At 42.7% G+C, this 24,933-nt stretch overlaps 1 protein-coding gene across 1 annotated transcript in view; it reads right to left on the bottom strand.

The window, feature by feature from the left end:
* FAM208B (family with sequence similarity 208 member B) overlaps window positions 1-24,933 on the bottom strand; it is a 37,788-nt gene that overhangs the window by 8,284 nt on the left and 4,571 nt on the right. The window contains exons 6-13 of the mRNA XM_008052344.1: window positions 24,482-24,585; window positions 19,717-19,789; window positions 19,552-19,614; window positions 15,628-16,347; window positions 12,450-12,692; window positions 7,238-8,114; window positions 5,173-5,602; window positions 244-4,113 (exon numbers count right to left, since the gene is read on the bottom strand). Coding sequence (XP_008050535.1) covers window positions 244-4,113; window positions 5,173-5,602; window positions 7,238-8,114; window positions 12,450-12,692; window positions 15,628-16,347; window positions 19,552-19,614; window positions 19,717-19,789; window positions 24,482-24,585 — 6,380 coding nt within the window. The remainder of the gene's footprint in view (window positions 1-243; window positions 4,114-5,172; window positions 5,603-7,237; window positions 8,115-12,449; window positions 12,693-15,627; window positions 16,348-19,551; window positions 19,615-19,716; window positions 19,790-24,481; window positions 24,586-24,933) is intronic.

Genomic DNA, 24,933 nt, shown 5'->3' with positions numbered 1-24,933 from the left:
GAAATCTGTATTTTAACACTAGAATGTATTTGAATGTGGGCATGTCTGCTATGGTAACTCTGGTGAAAATGAATCACTGCCCTAATTCTGGAACACCACACAAATCCTGAAATATAGTACAGATGGGCAGATCCTTGGAGGAAGACATCAGTCTGCAGATAAGACTGAGCTGTGACACTAAACTTATCATCTCTAAACTGAGAAAGCAATTGCACAAAGTACAAGAAGACGCGGGCACTTTACCTTTGTTCTTACAAAGAACGATCTGTCTTCTGTTTCGACAAGGTAGAACAGGAAGGTGCTTTTACAAGCCTCTTTCATGACACTTTTCAGCTTGACGTGCAGACTGGAACACAAGTCTGTGATCATGTCTTCATAGGAGGCCGACTGTCGCGGGAACGGTGGACACACCGCCTGAGGCGTGGCTTCTCCAGAGGCGTCACTTAGCGCCTTGTCTTGGAGCACCACCTGGTCACTGTTCATCACCGCCTGGCCGAGCTCAGCATATTCACTGAGAATAAGTGAGATATCACTCCGGCATTCTTTCAAAGTACTGTTGTACTTCAGTTTGTGAAGGTGGCAGGAAGCAGTCTGATTTCTGTGAGGGTCTGTAAGGTCTCGACTGTGGCCACAGCTCTCCTTCCTAAAGGAGCAGGAACCGTCCAGGCTGCCGGATGTGTGGCCTCTTGGGGGCTGATTCTGCTGTCTGGGGTCTGAGTGTACAACGGTGACCCTAAGGGGGCTTCTGCTCCTGGACGAGGGGTGCAGAAATGGAGCCTCAGACATTTTTGTCAAAGGGAAAGCTTCAGTGGCAACTTGGATAGGGGACTCCCTTGGAAAGACACTGGCGGAGGAGGTAGAATGCTGACAATCCCCATTCTTCAGGGTTTGCTTTAGCTTATATACGAAACGCAGGTACTCAAGGTCTAGAGTGTTCTGGGTGAGGTCATCTGCCACCCGCTGAGTGCCTGTCCAGGAGTTGAGCAGGCTGCGGTTTGCAGTAAAACTCAAGTGTCTCCTGGGGCTGTGTACACTTCTCGGGGTGTCTTTAAGCTCTTTTGTTACAGTGAAGTTGGCATACGTCCTGGACACCCCGTGGAGATCCCGGATTTGGACATAACACGGCACACGGGCGTCTTCTTTCTTGACCCCACCTGTACAGTGTCTGGGAAGGAGGCCCGTGTCCACACCCGGAACCCAGCTGGAGCAGCCCCAGTCCTCACGGGCACTGCTGTGCAAGCTCATCATTAAGCCATACCCATCTGGGGCAGCAGTTTTTTTCCTCCTGGTATGACTGCCTCTCAGAGTGTAAGAATCCTCTGAGTCTAACTTCAGGTTGCTACAATCACCAAGAAGGTCTAGGTCAGAGTCTCCAGAAAGCGGTTCATAGTGCATGTCAGAGTTCATGCCGACCCCTGGCCCCGAGTCTCTGCCCCGGGTTTCAGAGCCAGCCTTGGTCATGAGCTCTGGCCTGGTATCCTCCCTGTCCACCTGGTCTGTGGAGAATCCAGAGACAGAAGTGTCAAAGGGCTCTGGGGCAAAGGCAGCAGAAGGCTCTTCTTTACTGAGATTCTCCCTGGAGGCTGCTGCATTCGGGTGAAGACCAGCATAGGCCGAGAAAGCCCCAACATCCCACAGGTCTGTTTCATATGTAGATATACCTGGCAGTGTGTGGGTGGCTTTTTGTTCACCTTTTGGAGGAAACGCTGTGTTGGACTGCGGGCCAGTGGTGCTGAGACCAGCGGCTTCTTCATGCGACTCAACTTTAGTTTCACTGTTCTTGAGCAAACTGGCCATTCTGACTGCTGGTATTTCCTGGGTCTGAAACTCCGGCTTGACGCTGATTGGTCTCATGTAATGGGTTAATGCAGCGCTCCCTGAGGAAGAGCCAAGCGCAGGGACCTCTGAGTGCCCGCGGGCCTGTGCGGCACAAGCCGCACCAACTGAGCCAGTGCTCGTTGACTTCGCTGGTAGACGGCCGCCTTCGTGTGCTGTCACATCACCGCGGCAGAGGTTTATCTGAATGTCCCTAGGGCTCAGCTGCTGTTTCAATGACGCAGTCACTAGGCCACTCGGAGCACTTGCAGAAACCAGCGTGTCAGTCCGAGATTCATTTTCGATTATCTTTCTGGGACTAAATGGAGGTTCGCTGGACTCCAAGATGAGATGTTTTAAGTCCAAATTTCTGTTCTCTACACTCATTGGCTGTAAGGGATTTCCTGATGCGACCAGTTTTTCCAGAGAAGGCGCAGAGGCTCCTTTGTACCCCGCTGTGGAACCAGATCGGTTTTCTTCCGCACTACAGTGCTGCACCTTTTCTGAGAAAGACAAGTCTTTATCACGCTCACCTGGGACACGTTCCTCATTTATTTGACCAGGAAGAGTTAGTCCGCCCTCTCTTCCTGGACGATGAGGTACAGGAAGAGGCACTTCAGCGGAGCGCCGCGTTTGTTGTACCTGAGTTAAGTGATCCTGTCCCACCGGACAGGCAGGCCCCACAAAAGAAAGTTCTGCTTCTGCTGTGCCTACGTCTCCTGACTCAAGCTGGGAGAGTCTGTTACTCTTCTCACACGGTGCACCATGAAGCTTTGAGCCACATGGAGACACAGCCTGGGAGGACTGTGTCTCTTCAGCTGGTACTGAGGTGTCAGGACTAGAAGCTGGTGACACTTCCTCAATTAGAGAATCAAAGGGAAAGTCAGAGGTCACATTAATTTCCTCTGTAATCTCCAGGGTGCAACTCTCTTTAGAAAGTATTAAAGTGACTGGCTGTAAATTATCTCCCTCTCTCTCCTTATTTTCTACTGGTTCTTCTGACATTGCAGGAGACACAGACACAGAATCAGCAGAAGTCAATTCTCCGCTTTCTGCGAGGGTTGCCTTTTCTGGCTCGCCTATTTCCTCAGCTACATCCTGAAGTTCTGACCTTGGTACCAGGGCCTCCTGAAGCGGCTCTATTTTACCAGCTGGCATTTCTTCTTTGGGACTTGGAGGTGGTGACACTGTTATTAAGTCAATGTCAGAATCCTCCTCGGATACCTCTAGGCTGACCTCCTCTCTATTCGCAGACAGGCTCACTGGTTCGATGAATACTGAGTTACACGATTCAAAATTTGTATTTTCACTCTTTAGACCACTCTTGTCATTCTTCCTTAGTTCTAAAGAGCCGTCTGATATGCTGTGTCTGGATGCAGTACAAGGAAGTGAACGCTTTCTTCCCAAGGCGGCAGAGGGTGGTGAAGAGCCCGCTTCACCCTGTGTCGGCTCTCTCCTCTCTTCTGAAGATACGCTAACAAGACTCTGAGTCTGCAGAGGGACATCTTGAGTGTGTCTCACTTCTTCACTGGGTAGCGAATAACTGGAACTTCTAACTAATGATAATGCTGCCATGACGGCTGCCTTATCCGGTGGTGATGAGACTGGAGGCGGCATCTCATTTTGTAATGAACACCCTTCATTCTCAAGTCTCTCTCTACTTACTGAAGATGAACAAAGGCAATTAGTGCCTTTCTGCCCTGCCACTGTCAGAGGGGGACTGTCTTTAAGGCCCTGTGACGGGACCTTCTCCAATGTGGATATAGGATGTCTAGGACTTGTGGCAGGCGATTCTTGTTTAATCAACTCCTGATTAAAAGTTTTAGGTTTATCAGCTCCATTTACAGCTTCAGTCTGTACTGCTACATCTGCATTTGTTTCAGGCATGGGAGTCACTGGTTCTAGATTCATCATCAAACACCCCCTATTATCATCTTTCCTGTCCAAGGAAGGCTGACATTCGTTGTCTGAGGGGCTGCTATGCTGCAGAGGGTCCTGTAAAGCCCCTGTTTTTGTTTGCATCGTTGCATGAGGAACACTGACCTTGTTTTCAAGGGTGCTGTACACAGACTTCTGACCCGTCACCGGCTGACTACTGGTTTTACCACAGGTCTCGGTGAACGTGGCTTGAGTGATAACATCAACATAAGACGTCACTATTGTGCTATCCAGTGGCTGAAGAGTTCCCTCTTCACCAAGAATAGGTCCGTTTGTATGAGGACTTCTCATCCCAGAAAGCACACGATGAGAAGTCTTTAGCTTATCTGATGATTCTTGTTTAGTTGTTTCCCCAATTACCTGAAATGGCAAAAGTAAAAAAAATCAGAGTCAAATAAACGTTTTTAAAACAATTACATGTGTAAAGGACAAAAAGGAAAAAAATTAACCTTGGCTTGTGTCTCTTCTTTTGAATCTACTAATCTATAAGAATATGACAGGGTTGAGATCAAGCAAATCTCTCTCTCTTTTTTTTTTTTTGACTTGGGAATCTCGCTCTGTCGCCCAGATTGGAGTGCAGTAACTGCTCCCGGCCACCGCAGCCTCAACCTGCTGGGCTCTGGCGATCCTTCTGCCTCAGCCTTCCAAGTAGCTGGAACTACATGCGCGCGCTACCATGCCCAGCTAATTTTTTGATTTATTGTAGAGATGAGGCTGAGCCACTGAGCCCGGCTGCAAATCTCTTTTAAGATAGGCTTAAAATATCCCCAAATGGGATTTCTTTGAAACTACACAAATGAAAGCTCCCAAATTTCTTTTCTCTTAATAGAGATGGGGGTCTTGCTGTATGTAACATACAATTATGGTGGGCTCCCAGATCACCTGATCTCTGTGACTGTTTTTCTTTTCTTTTTTTTTTGAGTTGGAGTCTCACGCTGTTACCCAGACTGGAGTGCAGTGGTTGCTCCCGGCCACCGCAGCCTTGACCTGCTGGGCTCCGGCGATCCTTCCGCCTCAGCCTTCTAAGAAGCTGGAACTACAGGCGCACGCTACCACACCCGGCTAATTTTTTAAAATTTATTGTAGAGATGAAGTCTCGCCAAGTTTCCCAGGTGGGTCTCGAACCCGCGGGCTCAGGCAATCCACTCACCTCAGCCTCCCAAAGCGCGGGATTACAGGCTCAGCCACCAAGCCTGGCTACTCCTTTTTTTCAATCAGGACGGCAGGTAAGCTCTACCTGCAGACAACTCAAGGACCTTTCATGAGAACTAAGTTTTTGGTGTAACAATCCTTTACAGACCTGGAGAATCTACTTTCCTAAAATAAAGTGATACCTTGTTTTGGATGTGACTTTACAGATGAAAAATGAAAATTCCTTAAAAAACAATGCCAACATGTACAGTATTCAGTCTTACTTACCCCATTACCACAATTATAGATGAAATGTTGGCTTTCTGGGCTATCTTGACGACGCTTGTCTGTAAAACGTTCTTCCTGTGCATTCTGTACACAGAGTTCCAAGCCTCGGACAGGTGGTGGTGCGGTGAAAGGAAGCAGGCAGTCAGGGTCAGGGAAGGACACATCGGTGGCGGGACCCCTGGAAACGTCACTAGTCTCCAGGAGAGGGTCTGTAGACTGTGATTCCATGCTGGGGGACTCCTCAATTTCACTGAGCTCATAAGATTCTAACGTGCTATTAATAGACACGTATTTTGCTGGGTTGCTGTGTTCCACCACTTTTCGAGATGATCGTATGACTTTGTTCTGCCTGCTGTAAAACAGAGCTACCCACATATGAAGTAAAAGCTTCACTTCTTCCACATTTTCAGGCAAACCGGTGTTCCAAGGCCTGAGATTTTACGGAAAGAACACAAAAATAAAATCAGTGAAGAGTTATTGTAGTTGATTAGCTCATCATAAGCAAGTGCCTCCATTATTAAGCTGAGTTTTGTATTTACTTTTACTTTAAACATTGACAGATAAGAAACGAATAAATATGGAGTTGATTTAGCAAGTTGTTATGACTCCCACCCGCTCACTTTACAGAGAAGGACACTGAGAATCAGAACATTTATGTGACTTGAATCACAAAACATCGAACAGTGACCTGAAAAGGGGTCTCCTGAGACCTAGTCTACCACTTGTCTTCCACACCACACAGACACTCTCTGGACACAAGACACCAGGTCTGTGATTAATGGCTTCAGCTATACCCAAATCCTCATCGCCTTGCTTGTGCCAAGTCTAGCTGATTTCACATCTTCTCCATCTTTGTGTCTCTCTTCTAAAAGTCGAGAAAGTCTGAGGACTAAGTCTCTCTCCAGGCAACAGAACTATACCGTTTTCAGGTTATAGTTCTGGAAAATATCTTGAAACCACGCAGGGAGATACAAAAAACTTCTGACAGTCTGGCAGGCAAAAGGAGAACAGAAAGCTGGAGAGGGATGAGGGAGGGAGGCTGTCGAGTTATGCAGTGGTTAAACAGGTTAGTGCCAAGGAAACTATCTGTATTAGTATACGTGAACAGAAGCGTACATAAACACGCATAAGGAGAGGAGTCTGACAGCCAAAGAGTCCACATAGTCACATTTGATGGAGTTCAACAACAGGGAGCTGAATGTCATTTCACACAGCCCACAAATGCTTCCTGCTAGCTGTGATGGTTACTATTTATTGCTAAGGGCCAGCCACCATGCAAAACCCTCATATCTGTAACTACCTCAAGACACTGCCATTACTTATCTCATACTTAAAAGTGTTGGCCACAGACTGCTGTCCTCCACTGACGTCACCTGGAAATGTTAGACACGTAGACTCTCAGGCCTCACCCCAACCTGCACTGGAACCAAACCTGCATTCAGTGAGCTCCCTAGACGAGCAGCAGGCTATCGAGGTTGGGAAGCATGGTCTGGACATGCTAACTTGCCCAGGATCACAGGAGGCAATCAACGGGAAGACTCTAGGTTCCAACGCAGGTTAGTCTCATCTCCAGAGCCCGTGCTCGAACCACTCTGCTACCACGGGCTCGATCCCTTCTTACCAAGGAAGATCTCCCGAACAACCCTGTGGAAGACTGCTCACGCCTATTCATCTGATCGATCTGCCAAGCTAGAAGTTAGTGAAAAATGTTTCTTCTGGAATTCAGTCTGTAAAGCAGTACTTCTGAATCTCACACTATTTTACATTAATATTCCATCGAAAAATTTTAATTCAAAGACCACAAGGGCTTAGGAAAGGGCATTGCAAAATGGAAAGTCACCCACAAAGCTAATGTTATCTTTAAAAAGTTCTTCATGTGATCACAGTGGCAAAATCAGCCAGCGACTCTTAACTGTGAGTAAACACGCTTGCTTGATATTCTTACCAAATTACTGGTTTTACACACTTTTCCTTTCTCAGAGTTTGGCAGAAGGGTCCCCATGTCACCACACTGATCTCAACAGAAAAGTCTCATCCATTTCCAACAAGTTTCGCTCGAACTTACCCGTGTAGTGCTCTTACTACGGTTTTCTCCAGGGGGTTATTGGTATATCTGCTATCTAGGTCGAATGCGTATTCGTTTTCACATTTGAAAGTGACCTTAAAGGAGCCATCACAGCTCAACACAGTGTGGGAGCGGCTGAAACCTTTCAGGCGGGAAGACATCCACCGGGTCTTGCGCCTCAACAGCTCCTCAGAAAGTTTCTGCAGAGGAGAGGTTTTCTGATGCCGAAAGGGCATGACTTTGCCCACCGGGGTTATTGCTTCAGGGCCTCTTGTCCCATTCTTGGCAAATGCAGGGCCTAGTACTGCTTTCTGCTGTATATGTTTCTTTGAATGTTCTGCAAGGAGCAGGGCATATGAATGTTCCACAGAAACAGAGGAGCTCTGGCTTGCATCGGAAGGCTCTAGTGTTTCCTCAATAAGTGCTGGCTGGGCTTTAGCAGGGGCTTGACCACAAGAGGCCAGGCCCTCTTCATCTTGGCTAGGTGTGAAGTCTGAGCCAGAGTCACCCTTCTTATTAGAGCATGGTTTAGGTAACAACCCACCTTTTTGGCTTTTAATTCCCCTATGATATTCGTGGTCAGATGTACTTCGCAAAGAATTTTCTTTAGGAGAGAGCAAAACTTCATTTTGTGGCAATTCAGAAGAGCTGGGAGGGTTTCTAGACTCAGGAGCTGGTGTGGAAGAGGTAGCGGAGCTTAATGCGAGATCAGCTAACATATTTAGAGCCTGGGAGTCATAGTTGACAATGGAGTCTCCAGGAAGGTCTTTGTGAGCCACTGTGGTATTTTCTGGCTCAACTGTATTTATGCTAACAGCATCTTCTTGTCCAACTGATATAATCTCTGATTCAAGCTGTGAAGCAGTTTCTCCTCTGGCTTTAGTATAGCAGGAGAAAAGAAAAGACATAATGTTTGCTGTTCACAGAATTCATACTCTGACACATGATGCCTTAGTGAAAACTAATGGTTAAGTCAACATATTCAACAAAAGCTTATTATGCTACACGGATTGCATATAAAAAGTGTATCATCAGACCAAGCTTTCTTCTAACCCTCAGATCTACTATATGCTACTGACTGGAGGAGTAAGTCTTAAGGAGTGTACACATTAGTTTAAAAATAAATCACCCTTCAAAAATGCATGTATTGAACTACACACAAGGTCTACAACTCAGTTCAAGAAAAATACAAAGAGGAAAAAAAAAAAAGAAAACGAGAGTCCTACCCCTGAGGAGCTTATATTCCAATGAGGTAAGAATGTAGAAATGTCAAGTGTGTGCTAAGAGTCTGCTAACCAACTTCTTCAGAATCCATTTCCCGTAAGAAGTGATTTATCTGAAAATCACCTAAGTTCAAATGCTTTAATTATCTGATCTTTAATGAATAAAAAAGTTTAAAAAGTCATAAAAGTATTCAGACTCACCAATTTTATCACCTTTTTTAAAACTTACTTTTCATTATTGAAAACATTACCTTCTTATACTACCTGAGAAGGAACAAATCTACTGATAATTTTCCTTTCTGTAAATAATCAAACTTATCCAGTTGTCCTTAATCAGAAAATGTACATTCTTCAGTGGTTTGCTTAGGTATTCTCAGGACATTAATTCATGCTTCCTAAATGCTGTTACTATGAAAGATCAAGTTCGACCCTACATGAGGCAATGATTCCATTGCTGATGGATGGACAGAAAAGCCAACTGTAGGCCACATGCAGTGGCTCATGTCTGTCATGCCAGCACTTTAGGAGGCCAAGGCCAGAAGGTTCCTTGAGACCAGGGACTTCAAGATTAGCCTGGTCTTTACAAAAACATTTAAAAATTAGCCAAGCATGGTCATGCATTCCTGCAGTCCCCATTACTCAAGAGGCTGAGGTGAAAGGACTGCCTGAGCTCAGGAGGTCAAGGCTGTGGTGAGCAGTGATCATGCCACTGCACTCCAGCCTGGGCAGTAGAGTGAGACTCCAACTCAAAAAAAAAAAGAAAGAAAGAAAGAAAGAAAAAAAGAAAAATAGAAAAGAAAAAACACCTAACTATGCTCTTCTTTATAATTAATAGCAGTAGTCTGCGCTGGACTCAGTGGCTCATCCTATAATCCCAGCACTTTGGGAGGCCAAGGTGAGTAGATTATCTGAGCTCATGGATTTGAGACCAGCCCGGGCAACTTGGCGAGACCTCGTCTCTAAAATAAAATTAAAAATAGCTGGACGGGGTAGCGCACCTCTGTAGTTTCGGCTACTTGAAAGGCTGAGGTGGAAGGATCACTGGAACCCAGGAGGTTGATGGAGGGGTGGCCGTGAGTGTGTGTGCCACTGCACTCCAGCCTGGGCAATGGAGTGAGACTGCAACTCAAAAAAGAAAAAAATTAGTTTGAAATGAGTCAACAACCTGCCAGCAAAGGTCAGTGACTAATATATTTGAAGAAAATAAAACCCTGATCTTTGAATAAGAACAGTGTGTGTGTTTATAGGAGAAAGAGTAAAATTTATCACCACTACCCAGTTTTTATTTAAAATAGCAAAACTCAGCTGGGGCAACCCAGTGAGACCTTGTCGCTAAAAAAATAAAAATTAAAAAGCAAATTAATTAGCAGGGTATGGTGGCATGCGCCTGTAGTCCCAGCTACTGGGAAGACTGAGGCTAGAGAGTTGCTTGAGCCCAGTAGTTAGGGGGTGCAGTGAGTCGTGATCATGCCACTGCATTCTGGCCTGGGCGACAGAGTTAGCCCAGAGTCAATACAAAAGTAAATAAACAAACACAAATAAAATATAAAAACCCAAGGAGGCCAGGTGGGTGACAGGAACCCCAAACAGAGGAATGTCTTGTGAGCCTCTCAGGTGTACTGGAAACATGAATTTATTTTATCATGAGTTTATGGACACTAACTTCGTCCTGTCTTTGTTAACATCTGGGCCTTCATATACGTTATCTGTTTCTTACACAAAGTATCACTTACAAGTAAAGCCTAATATGAAAAATACTGTATTAAAGTCAAGAGAAATGGTACAGTTTAATAAATATGTATAGTCTCACGTAAATCATTTATTGACTTGTTACAGGTTCTCAATCAGAAACACAACACCAATAATCTATCTCTATTTAAGACATATATAGATAATGCCAAAGAAACTGTATTAAGAAATATAAAAACTTCAGTGAATAAAAAGCTGAACTTTAAAAAGAACAGAAAATCATTAGTTTTTGCAACAAAATGGTTGTTTGACTTGAAAAGTATCATCCGATTCTGATAAAACTCAAAATAACTTAAATAATTAATTTTCTTTCTCTCTCTCTCGTCGAAGTCTCACTCTGTCACCCAGGCTGAATTGGAGTGGCACACTCATGGCTACCACAGCCTCAACCTGCTGGGCTTAGGCGATCCTTTAACCTCAGCCTTCCAAGTAGCTGGAACTACAAGTGTACGTCACCACGTGCAGCTAACTTGCTCAGGCAATCCTCTCACCTCCACCACCCAAAGTGTTGGGATTATAGTTTGAGGCGCCGCACCCGGCCTAAATCAGTAATTGTCAAACCGAGGTCAACATGGCTATGTTCCATCTGTCTTCTTAAACTCTGATATTTCGTGTATAAAAAATAAAAGATTAATAACATAAGTGATTAAGAAAAAGAAAAATTAAGAGATAGCTTAAATGTAGTAATCCTAGCCATGGTGCCCCAGTTGGGCATGAAAGAAATGTGTCATCTTAGGATTTAACTTAGAATATGGCTGCACAGTCCATACAGCTATTTGCAATGCAAACCACTCTATTTTTTGAACACCAATTTTGAAAACTTTTCACTTTCTGGGCTCACTTTTCTGCCAAAATCCAACTGTGTCCTCCTCCCTTAATCGATCTGTCAATAAATATCTGAGAGCCAAATCAGTACAAAGAATTCAAATGACACTGGCAGGAATACAAGATATCTATTATCATAATGTTTACAAACAAATTGGAAAGACAGGACCAAGACACACCAAATGATTTGAAAAATCATGGTACCGATTCTATAATGTTCTAAAAAACCCAGCAGGAAGTGAGAGAGATGAGTGAGGGTAAGAGCATGGGAAGAGGCCTCTTTGTGGGGACAGACGTCAGCTGCCTGAACCTGGACGGGCAAGGGGATGCACGTGGGAGGAAGCCAGAGAAGGGCTGTGTCAGGAAACGGCATTTGATACAGGTGGGGCGGGGGGCATGACCATGCTATGAACTCTTGGAGGGATAAGCAGAAGAGTTCACCTTTGGTATGGAAGCCAAAATTGAGAACATGAGTTTCAGAAAGACATGATAAGCTTATAAAAATTTTCCAGTCGTAAAACAATATTAATAATGAAACTTAAGAAAAAACTCACAACTCAACCATCCCATGAAAAACAGTTTCTTTCTCTGAATTCCCCACTACCTATGAGATATCTTAAAACCTAGTAACAGATGAGGGAGAAAGTAGAATCAGGAAAATCTGACAAAACTGATAGAAATATAAAGATATGAGGGAATGAAGTCTCTTTGTTAAACAATAACATACAAGCACAGCAGGATTCAATAAGAAAGACTAAGTGTCATTTATAGACTTTCCAGTCAGGAAGAAGAATCACACCATACACAGTAAAGGAAAAGTTAAGAAGGAAAACAGATTCAGGAGAGCTGGTACTTTCTAGTAAAGAGGTAATGTCTAGCAGTTGAAACTACAGAACTAAAGCAGTTGTTTGTTCATGTAACTAAACTTTACTATTCACTTAAGCAAAGTTAGAAAAATGAAACTACTTTTTAAATTAATTGAGAGTCTTTTAAAATCAAATACAGGATTCTGGATAACTAACAGTTTTGAACAATTCTGCTTTAATTCCTTTAGACAAACTTATCTTTTACTTTTTATAATTGATTTTGGTCCAGAAAAATACTGCCAGATACAACTTGCTTGTTCATTTAGTCATAAATAAAGTCATTTATACTTTAACACTTGTAGACAATTCGATTTATACTCAGGCTTTAAGCAAATTAAAAAGTAGGCTCCACTGAAGGTTTGAATCTTTGCACCTTCCTGATTCATTTACAATAGAAAGCCAAACTACTTACTCTTGTTAGTGTCTGAACTAAGAACATCGAAAAAAATTGGCAAATTTCAACTGTTTTCATGTTATCTCAATTTATGATCTTGCAATCTCCATGAGATCTGTACTGTGGTGTCTAAATTCACTGGAAAAGAGTCTTACCAGGCTGTGGCTGCTTTCTGATTCTGGAATTCTGATTGCCTTTCACTGTATTCATCCTCTGTTGCTGTGGCAGTTTCTTCACAGGTGGCTTAGCTCTTGGGATAGTTTTGACTAGAGGTTTCTCTTGTTTCCTTGTTCTTTTAGGACTCGTTGCTACTGGAACATCTTTAGAAATAGGAGCTTCTTGGTTTTTCCTATCCCATTTGGTTTTCTGTACAAACTGTGCAGTCAGCACTTCCGCACCTTATATAGAAAAGACATCATTTTTAAGGGCTAGGGGCCCAGATACTTATCAGCATAGCTTTCCTCTTTATTTCTTGTGTTTTCTTTTTTTTTTGGGGGGGGTAACTTTAGTAGTGGGAAATAACCTATAAAGCTTCAGGTATTTCATTAAATGATTTTAACAGAGCAAGAGTTAAGAGTGCTCACATAAATATATTATTAACTTACAAAGTATATGTGTCCCTATCAGGTGAAGAAGAACAATATCAAACTAATAACTTTATAACAATTTAATTTTTAAAAAAATCCTCATAACCTTTCTTGACCAATGTGGCAGGTGAGACTGAACAGCTAGTTCATATAGCTCTGGGAAATAGAGAATTCTGTTTAAACAAAAAGCAACACAGCTCTCTTAAGGTGGTGTAGTTAAAACTATAATCACACTGCAGAGAAGAGGTTGTAATTCATAAAGAGCCAAATTATATCTCTTACTTTAGTACTTATAAGTATCTGAGTTTTAATATCATCTGAAAAATAATCTTTTAAAACATAAGAGAAGAGTGAGGAAAGTGTACGCCTGGTTTTATTTTCAACAAATCTACTACCTGTTTTTTGGAGTTGGTGTCTCACTCTGTTGCCCAGATTGGAGAGCAGTAGCACACTCAAGGTTCACAGTAGCCTTGACCTGCTGGGCTCAGGCAATCCTTACACCTCAGTCTTTCAAGTAGCTGGAACCACAGGCGTGCACCACCCCATGCCTAGCTAATTTTATTTTATTTTATTTTTTATTTTTTTGAGCTGGAGTCTCACTCTGTCACCCAGGCTGGAGTGCAGTGGCCGCTTCCAGCCACCGCAGCCTCGCCTGCTGGGCTCCGGCGATCCTTCCGCCTCAGCCTTCCAAGTAGCCAGAATTATAGGCATGCGCTACCACACCCAGCTGATTTTTTGATTTATTGTAGAGATGAGGTCTCGCTGCCCAGGCGGGTCTCGAACCCGTGGGTTCAGGCAATCCACTCACCTCAGACTCCCAAAGGCGCGGGATTACAGGCTAAGCCACCGAGCCCGGCTAATTTTATTTATTGTAGTGATATGTCTCACCAAGTTATCCGCACTGGTCTTGAACCCTTGGGTTCAGGCAATTCTCTCGCCTCTGCCTCCCCAAGTGTTGGGATTACAGATGTGAGCCACCACACCCAGCTAAAATTCACTATCTTGAACAAAATCATCTCTTAGAAAATGCTCTGCTTTCCTCCCACACTCAAGTATGAAAATAAAAGGTGGAGGTAGGTGGGGAAATAAAGAAAATACTATTTGCTTATAAAGCACAATAGGAAGTGTTTCAATCTTTTAAAAGTAAAAAAAATATATATTATAAATGCTCCCACTAAAAACTTTAATCCCACTGATTCTTCATAATTTTAGTTGTTCTCACCAAAAAATGTAGCTCAAAGATGATACAGAAAATAATCACATCTAAGTGTTGGCAAATACTTTAAAATTACATTATACAGAAAATACTACTTCTCACTGATAACATAACACACACTATTAGCCAACTTAAAAACTGTGACTAGTGAAACACAGGAAAAAGAAAAGTGACCCATTTCATTCTTTTGGGGTTAGAGAAAGGAATGGTTTTAAAAAATGCTTTCAGAATATCTTAATGCTGCACATTTCCCTGGGTGTGATTAATAATCCATTGGTGGGCTGTGAAATAAATTCTGTGTTCCACAACCAGCCTTCATTCTTAAATAAAACAGAATAGAAACTGTCAGGTTGAATTACACATCATTTTTTAAAAATTTTATTTCAGTCACGTATGGATTTGAGTATACCAGAATATCTTCTCAAACACTTCCCATAGTGGATATAATCAAAAACACTTGAGAACCAGTAACAATGTCTGCTAAATTAGACGGAATTTAACACCTACAAGTAAAATTGTTTGCAAAGAACAGAAACTCCGTATGGCTGGTCTAGAACACACTTCCCAACAGCTGCATGGCCTGGCTCACTGCTTTATACTTCCCAGTTTTCCACTCCCCTCCTACATACATATCCCACACCATCTCTCAAGCCACAGAGAGTCAGAAATCACCACCTGTTAAACCGTGGGAAGGCCTGAACTGTTCCCAGTCCTGGGGATTGCCACAGCCTAGCTGCCTCTTCCTCAGGCACCAACATTTTCAGGTTCAAGTACTCACTGCTGCCAATGTAGCAAGATGGCAGCCAGGGATGACACAGGCACAACTGAGAAGCCGCTGGGCCAGTGTGCTGACCCTTCTCTAAGGTCCACACAGCATTCAGCTAGCTCCCTGCCATTTTAGAGAAGATGCACGTACACCCACAAAACACTAAATGGCTTGAGACTCTGATTCTCTCTGTTTTAGGGGAGCATCAAAACCACATACAGAACGAACATGTTCTATGTTCCCAGGCCACTTCATGTTCCATTTCAGCAGGTCAGTTGCAGAATCTAGGTGATTACTTCTTAGAAAACTCTGCTGGACACACAGGCTTAGAAATTCCACCCAACTGCGCTTTAGTCTGGAGGTCTCAGGTCTCTCTCCCCTCTTTACAGGTGTCCAGGCTACCTGCTCTCACCTTTTGCTGCTATTGCTGTGCCCACTTTAGAAGGTCCTCTTATCCCATCTCCTTTTGTCAGAAGAAGGCACAGAAACGGACAACCATCTTTTTTAGAATAGAACATGATACATGAGCAGTTTACAAGGGAACACATGCTTTTGGTGGGCAGACTTCCTGTTTTGTGGCTTTCAGTTGTTACCTAGATCAGTGCTTGTGGGGCTTCAGCAGGCACACAAGTTGCCTGGAAAGAAATGCTGGCAGTTCCCATCATCCCACTGATGCTGCCAAGCTGCAGTCCACATGGACCGAGGCAGGACAGCGTGTGGGCACAACAGTTATCACTACGATCGCCCAAACTCATTGTGCTTACCTCTTTTTCTTTTCTGAGGAAACAGTCCTTTAACTAACTTAAGAGTTGTTGGGGAGTCTGAGCCGTTGTCTGCCCTGGGAGTCGTTCTCTTAGGAAAGGGGCGGCCCAAGTTCATCTTTTTACTCTGCATCATGGGGGGCATGCTGGCTTTTCTCTTGGGCTGCACTCTCAGATTTGACACTGGACTCGATGGAACCACAACACCCTTCTTTGCTTTCAACTTTTCTTCAGAATTATTTTTCTTTTCAGTTTCTTTTCTTACTTCTGCCTCAGAGTCAAAAAGTTCAGGATCTGGAGTCATGACTAAAGAAAACCCGACATCACAAATTCCGTCTGAAACACAAGGAGACTGAGGACGCTCTGCTAATAAATCCAAAGCAGTAGACACTTCCAAAATGTAGCCGCTAGGATCTGAGAAATAAGACTTCAACTGAGCTAAACACTCTAAAGGGCACTTTTCACTTGGAGGAACCAAGTCAAAGCCACAGGGCAGCTTCCCAAGGAATGCAGTCTCTTTTGTTCCATCCTGAGGAGAAGCAGTCAAGGCAGGGCTTCTGTCTACCTTGGACAGTTCTTGGAAATGATGCTTCACTAATGTGCTTGGATGAGTTCCTTCTTCATGAAGGGATTGCTTTGCTTCTACCAGGGCACAATTAAGGGCAGGTAAAACAGGTATCACTTTCATCGAGATGTCATCTTCAACATTCAAATCTTTCACCCCTAAAATATATATACACGTGTTAAATGACTAAAGTTGTACATAAAAAAAAGAAAAAAATGCCTTAGGTTTCAAAGTTATGATGGTTAAACATGCTACAGTGTTTCAAATGACAACCTCAATAGCAATTGCCAGCAGACTTAAAGGTACATTTAATGAATGCATCACCATGTATTTGAAATTACAAACACACACACACAAAGACAGAGATAGACAGAGAGACAGAGAGAGAGAGAGAGAGAGAGAGAGAGAGAGAGAGAGAGAGAGAGAACTGAAAAAAAGTATCCTCTGGCACGCAATCACTAGGCTGGGCTGAATAAGCGAAACTCTGCCTCCAGCTCTGTCTCACCTGACAAGGAGCTCAGGGAGCTCGAAGGCCCATCATAGTAGCACCAGTTTTTGGAGCTGGCAAATCTGTTTTCTTACTCTTTAATGTTATAATGCAAATCAACTGACCCAAACTGAAAACAGGAGAAACCCTAAATAATGCCCAAGTTTCATTAGAACAATTGCTGCCAATTTCATCACCTTTTCTATCAAATGAAATAAGTTCTTTTTTTTTTTGAGTTGGAGTCTCACTCTGTCGCCCAGACTGGAGTGCAGCCTCGACCTGCTAGGCTCCGGCGATCCTTCCGCCTCAGCCTTCCAAGTAGCCGGAATTACAGGCGTGTGCTATCACGCCCGGCTGATTTTTTGATTTATTGTAGAGATGAGGTCTCGCCAAGTTGCCCAGGCGGGTCTCAAACCCGCGGGCTCAGGCAATCCACTTGCCTCAGCCTCCCAAAGGCACGAGATTACAGGTTGAGCCACCGAGCTGGCTTGAAATAAGTTCTTAAGAAAAAAATGAGTAACTAAACTGACTAGTGTGTGTTTTACCTCCTCTCCTTGACTCATGCTGTGACTGAAGTGCTAATTTTTTGTTTTGAAGCAAACAAATAATGTAAAGAAGACAGTGAAAAGGAGAAAAAGAAAAGGTCTGGTCCCTGTGAATGAGGTAATAAAATCCTAGAACATTTCAGAGCTATTAATATTATAAAGCCACAAATAACAAAGGCTTTCAGGGCCTATTAAGTAGAAACAGACACCGTATCATTCTTTTTAAAGAAAACTGCAGAATTCAAAAATATCAAATTGGTCTATTTAAAATAAATTTGCACTATAAAAATTAGGAAAAGGAAAAGAAAGACAGGTAAGAATAAAAAGGAAAATGTAGGCAGCTATTAAATAAAAATCTCTTTCTTTACAGTTCATCATTTAAAGTAACAAGGAAAAATAAAATGTTAAAAATCTAAATGTATATTAAGGATGTAGTTCACAATGAAGTAGTATTTTCTAGGCAAAGTCAAAGGAACATGGCAAGGTGGAACCCAGTGTAATATTTCTAGTGAACCATTATAAAATCTATAAAAAATAACTTTTTCAGTTGGCAAAGTCAAGTATCACCCAATTTAAAACAAATAACCAGCCAGACATGGTGGCTCAAACCTGTAACCCAGCACTTTGGGAGGCAAAGGAGAGAGGACTGCCTTAGCTCAGGGGTTCGAGATCAGCCTGAACAACATGGCGAGATCTCATCTCTATAATAAATCAAAAAATTAGCTGGGCGTGGTGGTGGCACATGACTGTGGTTCCAGCTATTTGGAAGGCTGATATGGAAGGATTGCCTGAGCCCAGCAGGCCATGGCTGTGGAGGCCATGAATGTGCCACTGCATTCCAGTTTGGGTGATGGAGTGAGACTCTAACTCAAAGAAAGAAAAAAAAGAAAAAGAAAAAGAAAAACCCACAAATAACCAAAGCTCTGAACCTCACCTCTAAATGACCCTAGTTTAAAAAATATCTTACTAAGCCTGAAGAGAATATGAAATGTGTAACATAACACTCCAATGAGTATTCAAACAGAAATTCTGTACTATTCAACACGAACGGATATAGGTAATAATAGTTCTTACCCGAGTGTTAGTTTATAATTAAAAAATCAGAATGAACTAAAAAATCTTCCCAAAGGAGGTAGAATGATACAACAGTTGGAAGCCACCTCTGGAGGCAGCTGTGTGACCTTGGACAAATTTAAGTCTCGGTTTCCTCATCTTTGAAATGGTGATAGTAAGAGTACTTATTTTATGCATTGCTAAATCAATTACACCTACCACAATAGCTGACATAATAAATGCTTGAAAAATGCAAACAGCCATTGCCATTATGTTATTATAACTGATACATTTTGCTTGTTCCAAAGAAGTAGTGCTCAAGAAAGCACAATCCTCTGCTACAAATAAGTAAATATAATTTTTAAAAATCAATTTTAAAAACAAATTTGTATTGGTTATAGTTTTAGAAATACTATTTACAGCTTTATGTGTAATTGTGATTATAAAGAGAATTTCCTCATGTGGAAAAAAGATTCATTTTTTCATCTATTCATTTGCTTAGCAAATACTTTTTTTTTTTTTTAGGTGCTTGGCATTGGTAGGCATTAGGGATATAGAATACAAGGAAAGGTGCCAAATAAGTGTTTACACTGTATTGATGATAAATAAACTAGGGGTCCTAGCTGAGGGAGAAGTAGTGACGGGAATCATGAAAGTGATACTGAAACCAAAACTTGACAGATGCAAGTAAGCATAAGCTAGAACAGTGTCTTCCACCTTTTTATTTGTTTGTTCTCCTGACCCTTTTAGACCCATTCATGTCCCCCCCACTGCCCTCTGAAATTTTAATACCACAGATATATTGGATATGTTTATACACTGTATGAAAAATACATTGTTACCCTAAGAATCAAATTTCAGCCCTTTCAAGGGGGTCTACGACACCACGAGAACGTATGAGCTTGGTAAGAAAAAGATTAACAGTCCAGCTAAAGGGCACGACATCCACGCAGGACACCCGTCACATTTACTGGAAAGATGGCAGCAAAGGCATCTCCTTGCCTTTCGACTACACGTGAACCCAGTTTGAGGAACTTGAGGCACCTTGGGAGACTTTCAGTGGCAATGTCAGGAGACAGCTGGAAATATGGGTCTGAAGCTCAGAGGAAAGGCTAAATCTGTGAAGGAGGTCAAGAAAGGTCAACCAGGGAGGTTAATAGAAGAGAGCTACTTAAGAGGAAAAATACAGCTACAGCACCACATGCTATCACGAGGTCAAGCCCAATGAAGACCGAGTCGCATTCAACAGACTGAGAACAGAAGTCATATATACTCACTTGCTGACGAGGGTGAACGGAATAAATGCAGCCCATGCAGACCCACCTGCTCTTCTCCAGCATCTGTGCAGGATGAGAATCAGAGCAAGAAAAGTCAGGCTGTTTATCTCACAAGAACACGGTAGTGAACAGACTGAAAATACTTTCTCCAAAAGCCATCCATACCTGGTTCTGATACTAAGGCTGATGATGTGAGTAAAATGAAAAAACCCCGATCTTCTAAGCATCTGATGATGGCCTTAAACACAAAAGAAAAATACACATGAGAGAAGATGCTGCAGTCCCTCTCTCTTGCCTCTATCACACCTGTTGGTGAATTTTAAGCTCAAAGAAAAAAAATTCTGGAAATGTCAGTCAGGGTAATTTTGTCCCCAGCATCAGAAAATGCGAGTTCCTTAGGTCAAATAGTCTTGACCCTGTTTGGGCTAATATAATAACTAGGACATAAAGGGTTAGTTTTAGAAATGTTCAACTGCTTAACAAACCAGCGAAAAAGGCCTTCTTTCTTTTTTTTTGAGTTGGATTCTCACTTTGTCACCCAGGCTAGAGAGCAGTGGCATGCTCACGGCTACCGCAGCCTTAATCTGCTGGGCTCAGGGGATCCTTCCGCCTCAGTCTTCCAAGTAGCTGGAACTACAGGGTTGTGCCACCACGCCTGGCTAATTTTTTGACTTATTGTAGAGGTGAAGTCTCGCCATTTTGCCCAGGCTGGTCTCGAACCCCTGGGCTCAGGCAATCCTCTCACCTCCACCTCCTAAAGTGTTGGGATTACAGGCATGAGCCCGGAAGAAAAGCCTTATTTCATTTTTTCACTGAGACAGTTGACATTTCATACTATTGCCTAGATAGTCAATATGTTACCATGAAGCCAATTCGAATTCAAGATAAATCAGTACTATAAGTAGCATCTTAAGCTCATGTTTACATGAAAATTATTACAAAATCCTGGAACTAGAAGGATGGAAGATAAGTTTAATAAATGAATCCTTTCTACAGCATCCTAATAAATAGAAGCAGAAAACAATCAGGGCCCATGCCAACAAGAAATGCACATGAAAATAAATTTTTCATCTTTTTATTCCCCTCTACCAGAGTTTTCAGTGGAATCTTGAGCTCAAGAAAAAAGTCTTGAAATTTTAATGTTTTCAGTAACTAGGGCAATCCTGTCCCCAGGTAGCAGGGAAAATTATCTAAAAGCTGTCATTCATAATCATAAACTCAACAGTTCTTCTTCTCCCCATTTCAAAAATCTATATATCCATAAAAGAGAAAATGCAATATTCATACAATTACTTTTCAAAGAATATACCATTTTATAGAATAAAGCAATTATTTCCAGAATGACAGGACATAAGCCTAGACATATGGTAAATCAATAAATCAGTAAAGCAATGGAAATATGAAATATGTGGGGACCAAAGGGAGACAAACTTTACCTGGATGATGACAACTTGTATACCTAATCCTGAATTGTATCCCACATTTTTAAAATAAAATAAAGACAGTATAAAGACTTCTTTTCTAGTTACGCTACGCCCTGATGCTGGTATCCCACTCACACAGAGAATCACTGTTCTGATCGGAGCCACATGTTTCCATTGGCACTGCCTGTGCTTCATGGCACACGACGGTTTCCATGCTTGGCTCCTCCACAGTCCCTCCACTTTTGGGAGTTAGGGCTTCGCGACTATTCTGTATCCTTGCTTCTACCACACAGTAGGCATCCCAGGAATTACTGAGTGAACATACTGATGATTATATACGCTCACAACTTTGGTATCTATTAATTACGAACAGTACAATCTGATTTGTTTTCCACTGATATAAGAAGTGAAACTGACAATAATGAGCTTTTACATTGTTTCTGAATTTTAGTTTTGTAATAAAAATGAAAAAGAACAGCCTTCTATTAAAATCACACATTTCTGTCTTCCAAAATATGTAAAAATAAAACATCAAGTCTTATTAGTATCTCACATTATATATTGAAAGGGCTTGTAGGGCCGGGCGCGGTGGCTCAGTTTGTAATCCCAGCACTTTGGGAGGCCGAGGCGAGAGAACTGTCTAAGTCCAGGGGTTCGAGACCAGCCTGGACAGCTTGGTGAGACCTCGTCTCCACAATAAATCACACACACACACACACACACACACAAAACTAGCTGTGCGTGGTGGCGTGTGTGTGTAGTTCTAGCATTGGAAGGCTGAGGTGGAAGATCGCCTGAGCCCAGCAGGTCGGGGCTGCGGTGGCCGTGAGCATGCCCCTGCACTCCAGCCTGGGCAACAAAGAGTGAGACTCCAACTCAACAACAACAAAAAAGGGCTGTTTAAGCCTCTTATTTTAATCTTTGTTGGGGAGGATTCATAGATTCTTGTAAATGGAATATCTCCTCTTAGCCTCTTCCCTACACACACAGAAGAACACAGCCATGTATGTTCCCCACACCTTTTTAAACAGACCTTGTTCTGTACTGTTCTTAAGTTCAATGTTCCAGGCATAACCCTACATGAAATTTCTTCAAGGGACATGTACTGCTTGTCTACTAGACACCAAGCACTAAGGTACCAGGCACTTAAGACAAGAAATCTGCCCTCAAAGAATTCAAGTCTAGCTAGGGCAACAGGATATATATATGTAAAAAAAAAAAAAAGGTTTTTTTTGAGTTGGAGTTTCACTCTGTTGCCCAGACTAAAACGCAGCGGCACACTCACAGCCACCCCAGCGTCAGCCTGCTGGACTCCAGCGATCCTTCTGCCTCAGCCTTCCAAGTAGCCGGAACTACAGGTGCATGCTACCATGCTCAGCTAATTTTTGATTTATTGTTGAGACAAGGTCTTGCCAAGTTGCCCAGGCTGGTCTCAAACAACAGGCTCAGGCAATCCACTCACCTCGGCCCCCCAAAGTGCTGGGATTACAGGCTGAGCCACCCAGCCCAGCCTAAAATTCTTAATAATATGAGGCAAGAAAAAAAATACAGTGCGCTGGAGAAGAACCATGTGCAGTATGTGATTTCCACGAGTAATTGTTATTAATAAACAGGTTTCAAAGCAAACCAGCACCAAATCTTTACTACTCTTTATAACATAATCACTCAGGAGCAGTCCTTTCACCAACGCATTTTTAGAAAATATCTTCAGACTTTCTTCCTTTTGATTTTTAAATGTAAAATTTTTTATGCTACTTCAAAAGAAAAGAGCTGCCACCCTACAGTAGACATTCCACGGTTATCCACTCGGCACTGACTTCCCCCATTCTCTTGGGGAACTGTAGAAGGTTATCATCTTTGGGAGCACTGCTGCAGACTGGGTGGGCTTGACCTTCCGTCGACCGCTGGAGGTGGGCTCAGCAAGGTCTCAGGCAGCCAGGGGAGTCCATGCCCTTTTTCGGGTACTGGCTGGTGAGTGTGCAGATGACACAAGCCAGGCTGAGATGGAAGTGATGGTTTGGAGAAGGGATTCTACCCGGCCTTTTGCATGTCAGAAGGAAGCATGGAGGCCTGACTGCCAGCCTGAGGATAAAACTATCACAGAGGAGGGCAAAGCTGAGGAAGAAAGAATCCTGAACAAACAGCACTTGAACCTGGCTTGGGATGAAAAAGGAAGCCTATCAAACCTCTTCATGTTTAAGTTTGGGTTTCTCTTATGCACAACTCAAAACATCTTAACTGACACTATCACTAAGACAGGCTACCTTGACAGCTTAAGTGTATGCTATATTTTACCTTACTGAAGTTTTAATATCTGCTAGTGGGATACACAGTCATATTATCAAAGGGCTCAGACCTGTGTGGTCACTGCCCAACATGTGCAACCCTTCTCTTGTGATCTTTAGAAATCATCCATTGTAAAGCCAGGAAGAGACTCTGGTTCAAGGTTCTATTCCTGTCCTCACATTGAGGAACCCTGTTTAATACAATGGAAAGTAGTCTTTGGACTAGCACGTTTCTTAGAGTCCTACTTTCTACACTATGGAAACAGTAGAAGCAACTTTTATCAAGTGATGGATTAGGATACAGGTGGCTTTTGTCTCACAAGTGGTCCTTTGGTTAATGCAGAAGCACTACAGAGCTACTCAATTCTTCTGTCAAAAAACAAAAGCAATAAAGACACTGAGAAAAATCTGCCCTCTTTTTCTTATAGTCAGGAGTATAAGTTGGCTAGTGAGACACAAAGTAAACTGAGATACAAAGAGGATGAAAATGTGTTCGTCAATAAACAGATACAGCAGTCCCCCTTTGTCTGTGGTTTGATCGTGCTGTCAGTTATCCATGGTTCACCGAAGTCTAAAAATATTAACTGGAAAATTCCAGAAATACCTTCTAAGTTTTAAACTGCACACTGTTCTTCTGAACAGTGTGATGGAATCTTGCCCGCCAGCAGGCTGCAACCCACTCTGCACACGCCATCATGCCTCGTCTAGCCTACTGGCACGCTGCCTATGCTACTGACCTGCTAGGCCAACACAGCACCCACCTCGCTGGGCTTCAAGAGGAGGCATGGCATCACTTCACACCACCCAGAGGAGGCTGAGTGAGCACGGCACGATATTGTGCCAGACAGATCACATAACCTTTACTACAGTCTATGGCTCTAACTGTTCAATTTTATTACGAGTTTTATTGTTACTCTCTTGTTGTGCCTAATTTACAAATCAAACTTTAGCACAGGTATGCATGCATAGGAAAAAACAGAGTAAACAAAGGGCTTGGTACTATATCCAGTCTCAGTTATCCAGTGGTGGTTTTAGACCTATCCCCCTCAGATAAGGGAGGGGGTGCTGTATTATGTCAATAATATGTACATAAACACTAAATAATAAAAATCCTTTAAGCAAGCTAAAATAATTCAATCTAGGGACAGGCAACTAATACTTAAATACCAATGTCTCAATTTAAGAAAACTAAAAGTTGTTATATTTTAAATTGATTCTTACCAATTGCTCCTTTTTAATGTATTCAGTTAATTTATCTATTTTTTCCCCTTGTCTGTTGGACAGTTCCACCTCATACAAATTGAAGCACAAATCTTCGCAGCAGACTGTAGAGAAAAATCAGAAAATGTCTTATTTTTAATAAGCTGTGATTTTTTTTTTTTTTGTGAGTTGGAATTTTACTCTGTTGCCCAGACTGGAGTGCAGTGGCTGCTGCCGGCTACCGCAGCCTCGACCTACTGGGCTCCGGCGATCCCTCCGCCTCAGTCTTCCAAGTAGCTGGAATTACAGGTGAGCGCTACCATGCCCGGCTAATTTTTTTTGATATATTGTAGAGATGAGGTTTCGCCAAGTTGCCCAGGCGGGTCGCGAACCCGCAGGCTCAGGCAATTCACTCACCTCAGCCTCCCAAAGGCGCGGGATTACAGGTTCAGCCACCAAGCCTGGCTTGTGAT

The sequence above is a fragment of the Carlito syrichta genome, unplaced genomic scaffold (assembly GCF_000164805.1).
Source record: "Carlito syrichta isolate Samal-C Ts95f unplaced genomic scaffold, Tarsius_syrichta-2.0.1 Scaffold273379, whole genome shotgun sequence".
Taxonomy (NCBI): Eukaryota; Metazoa; Chordata; class Mammalia; order Primates; family Tarsiidae; genus Carlito; species Carlito syrichta.
Note: the sequence above shows the minus strand (reverse complement) of the source record. Positions and strands in the feature narration are given on the sequence as shown.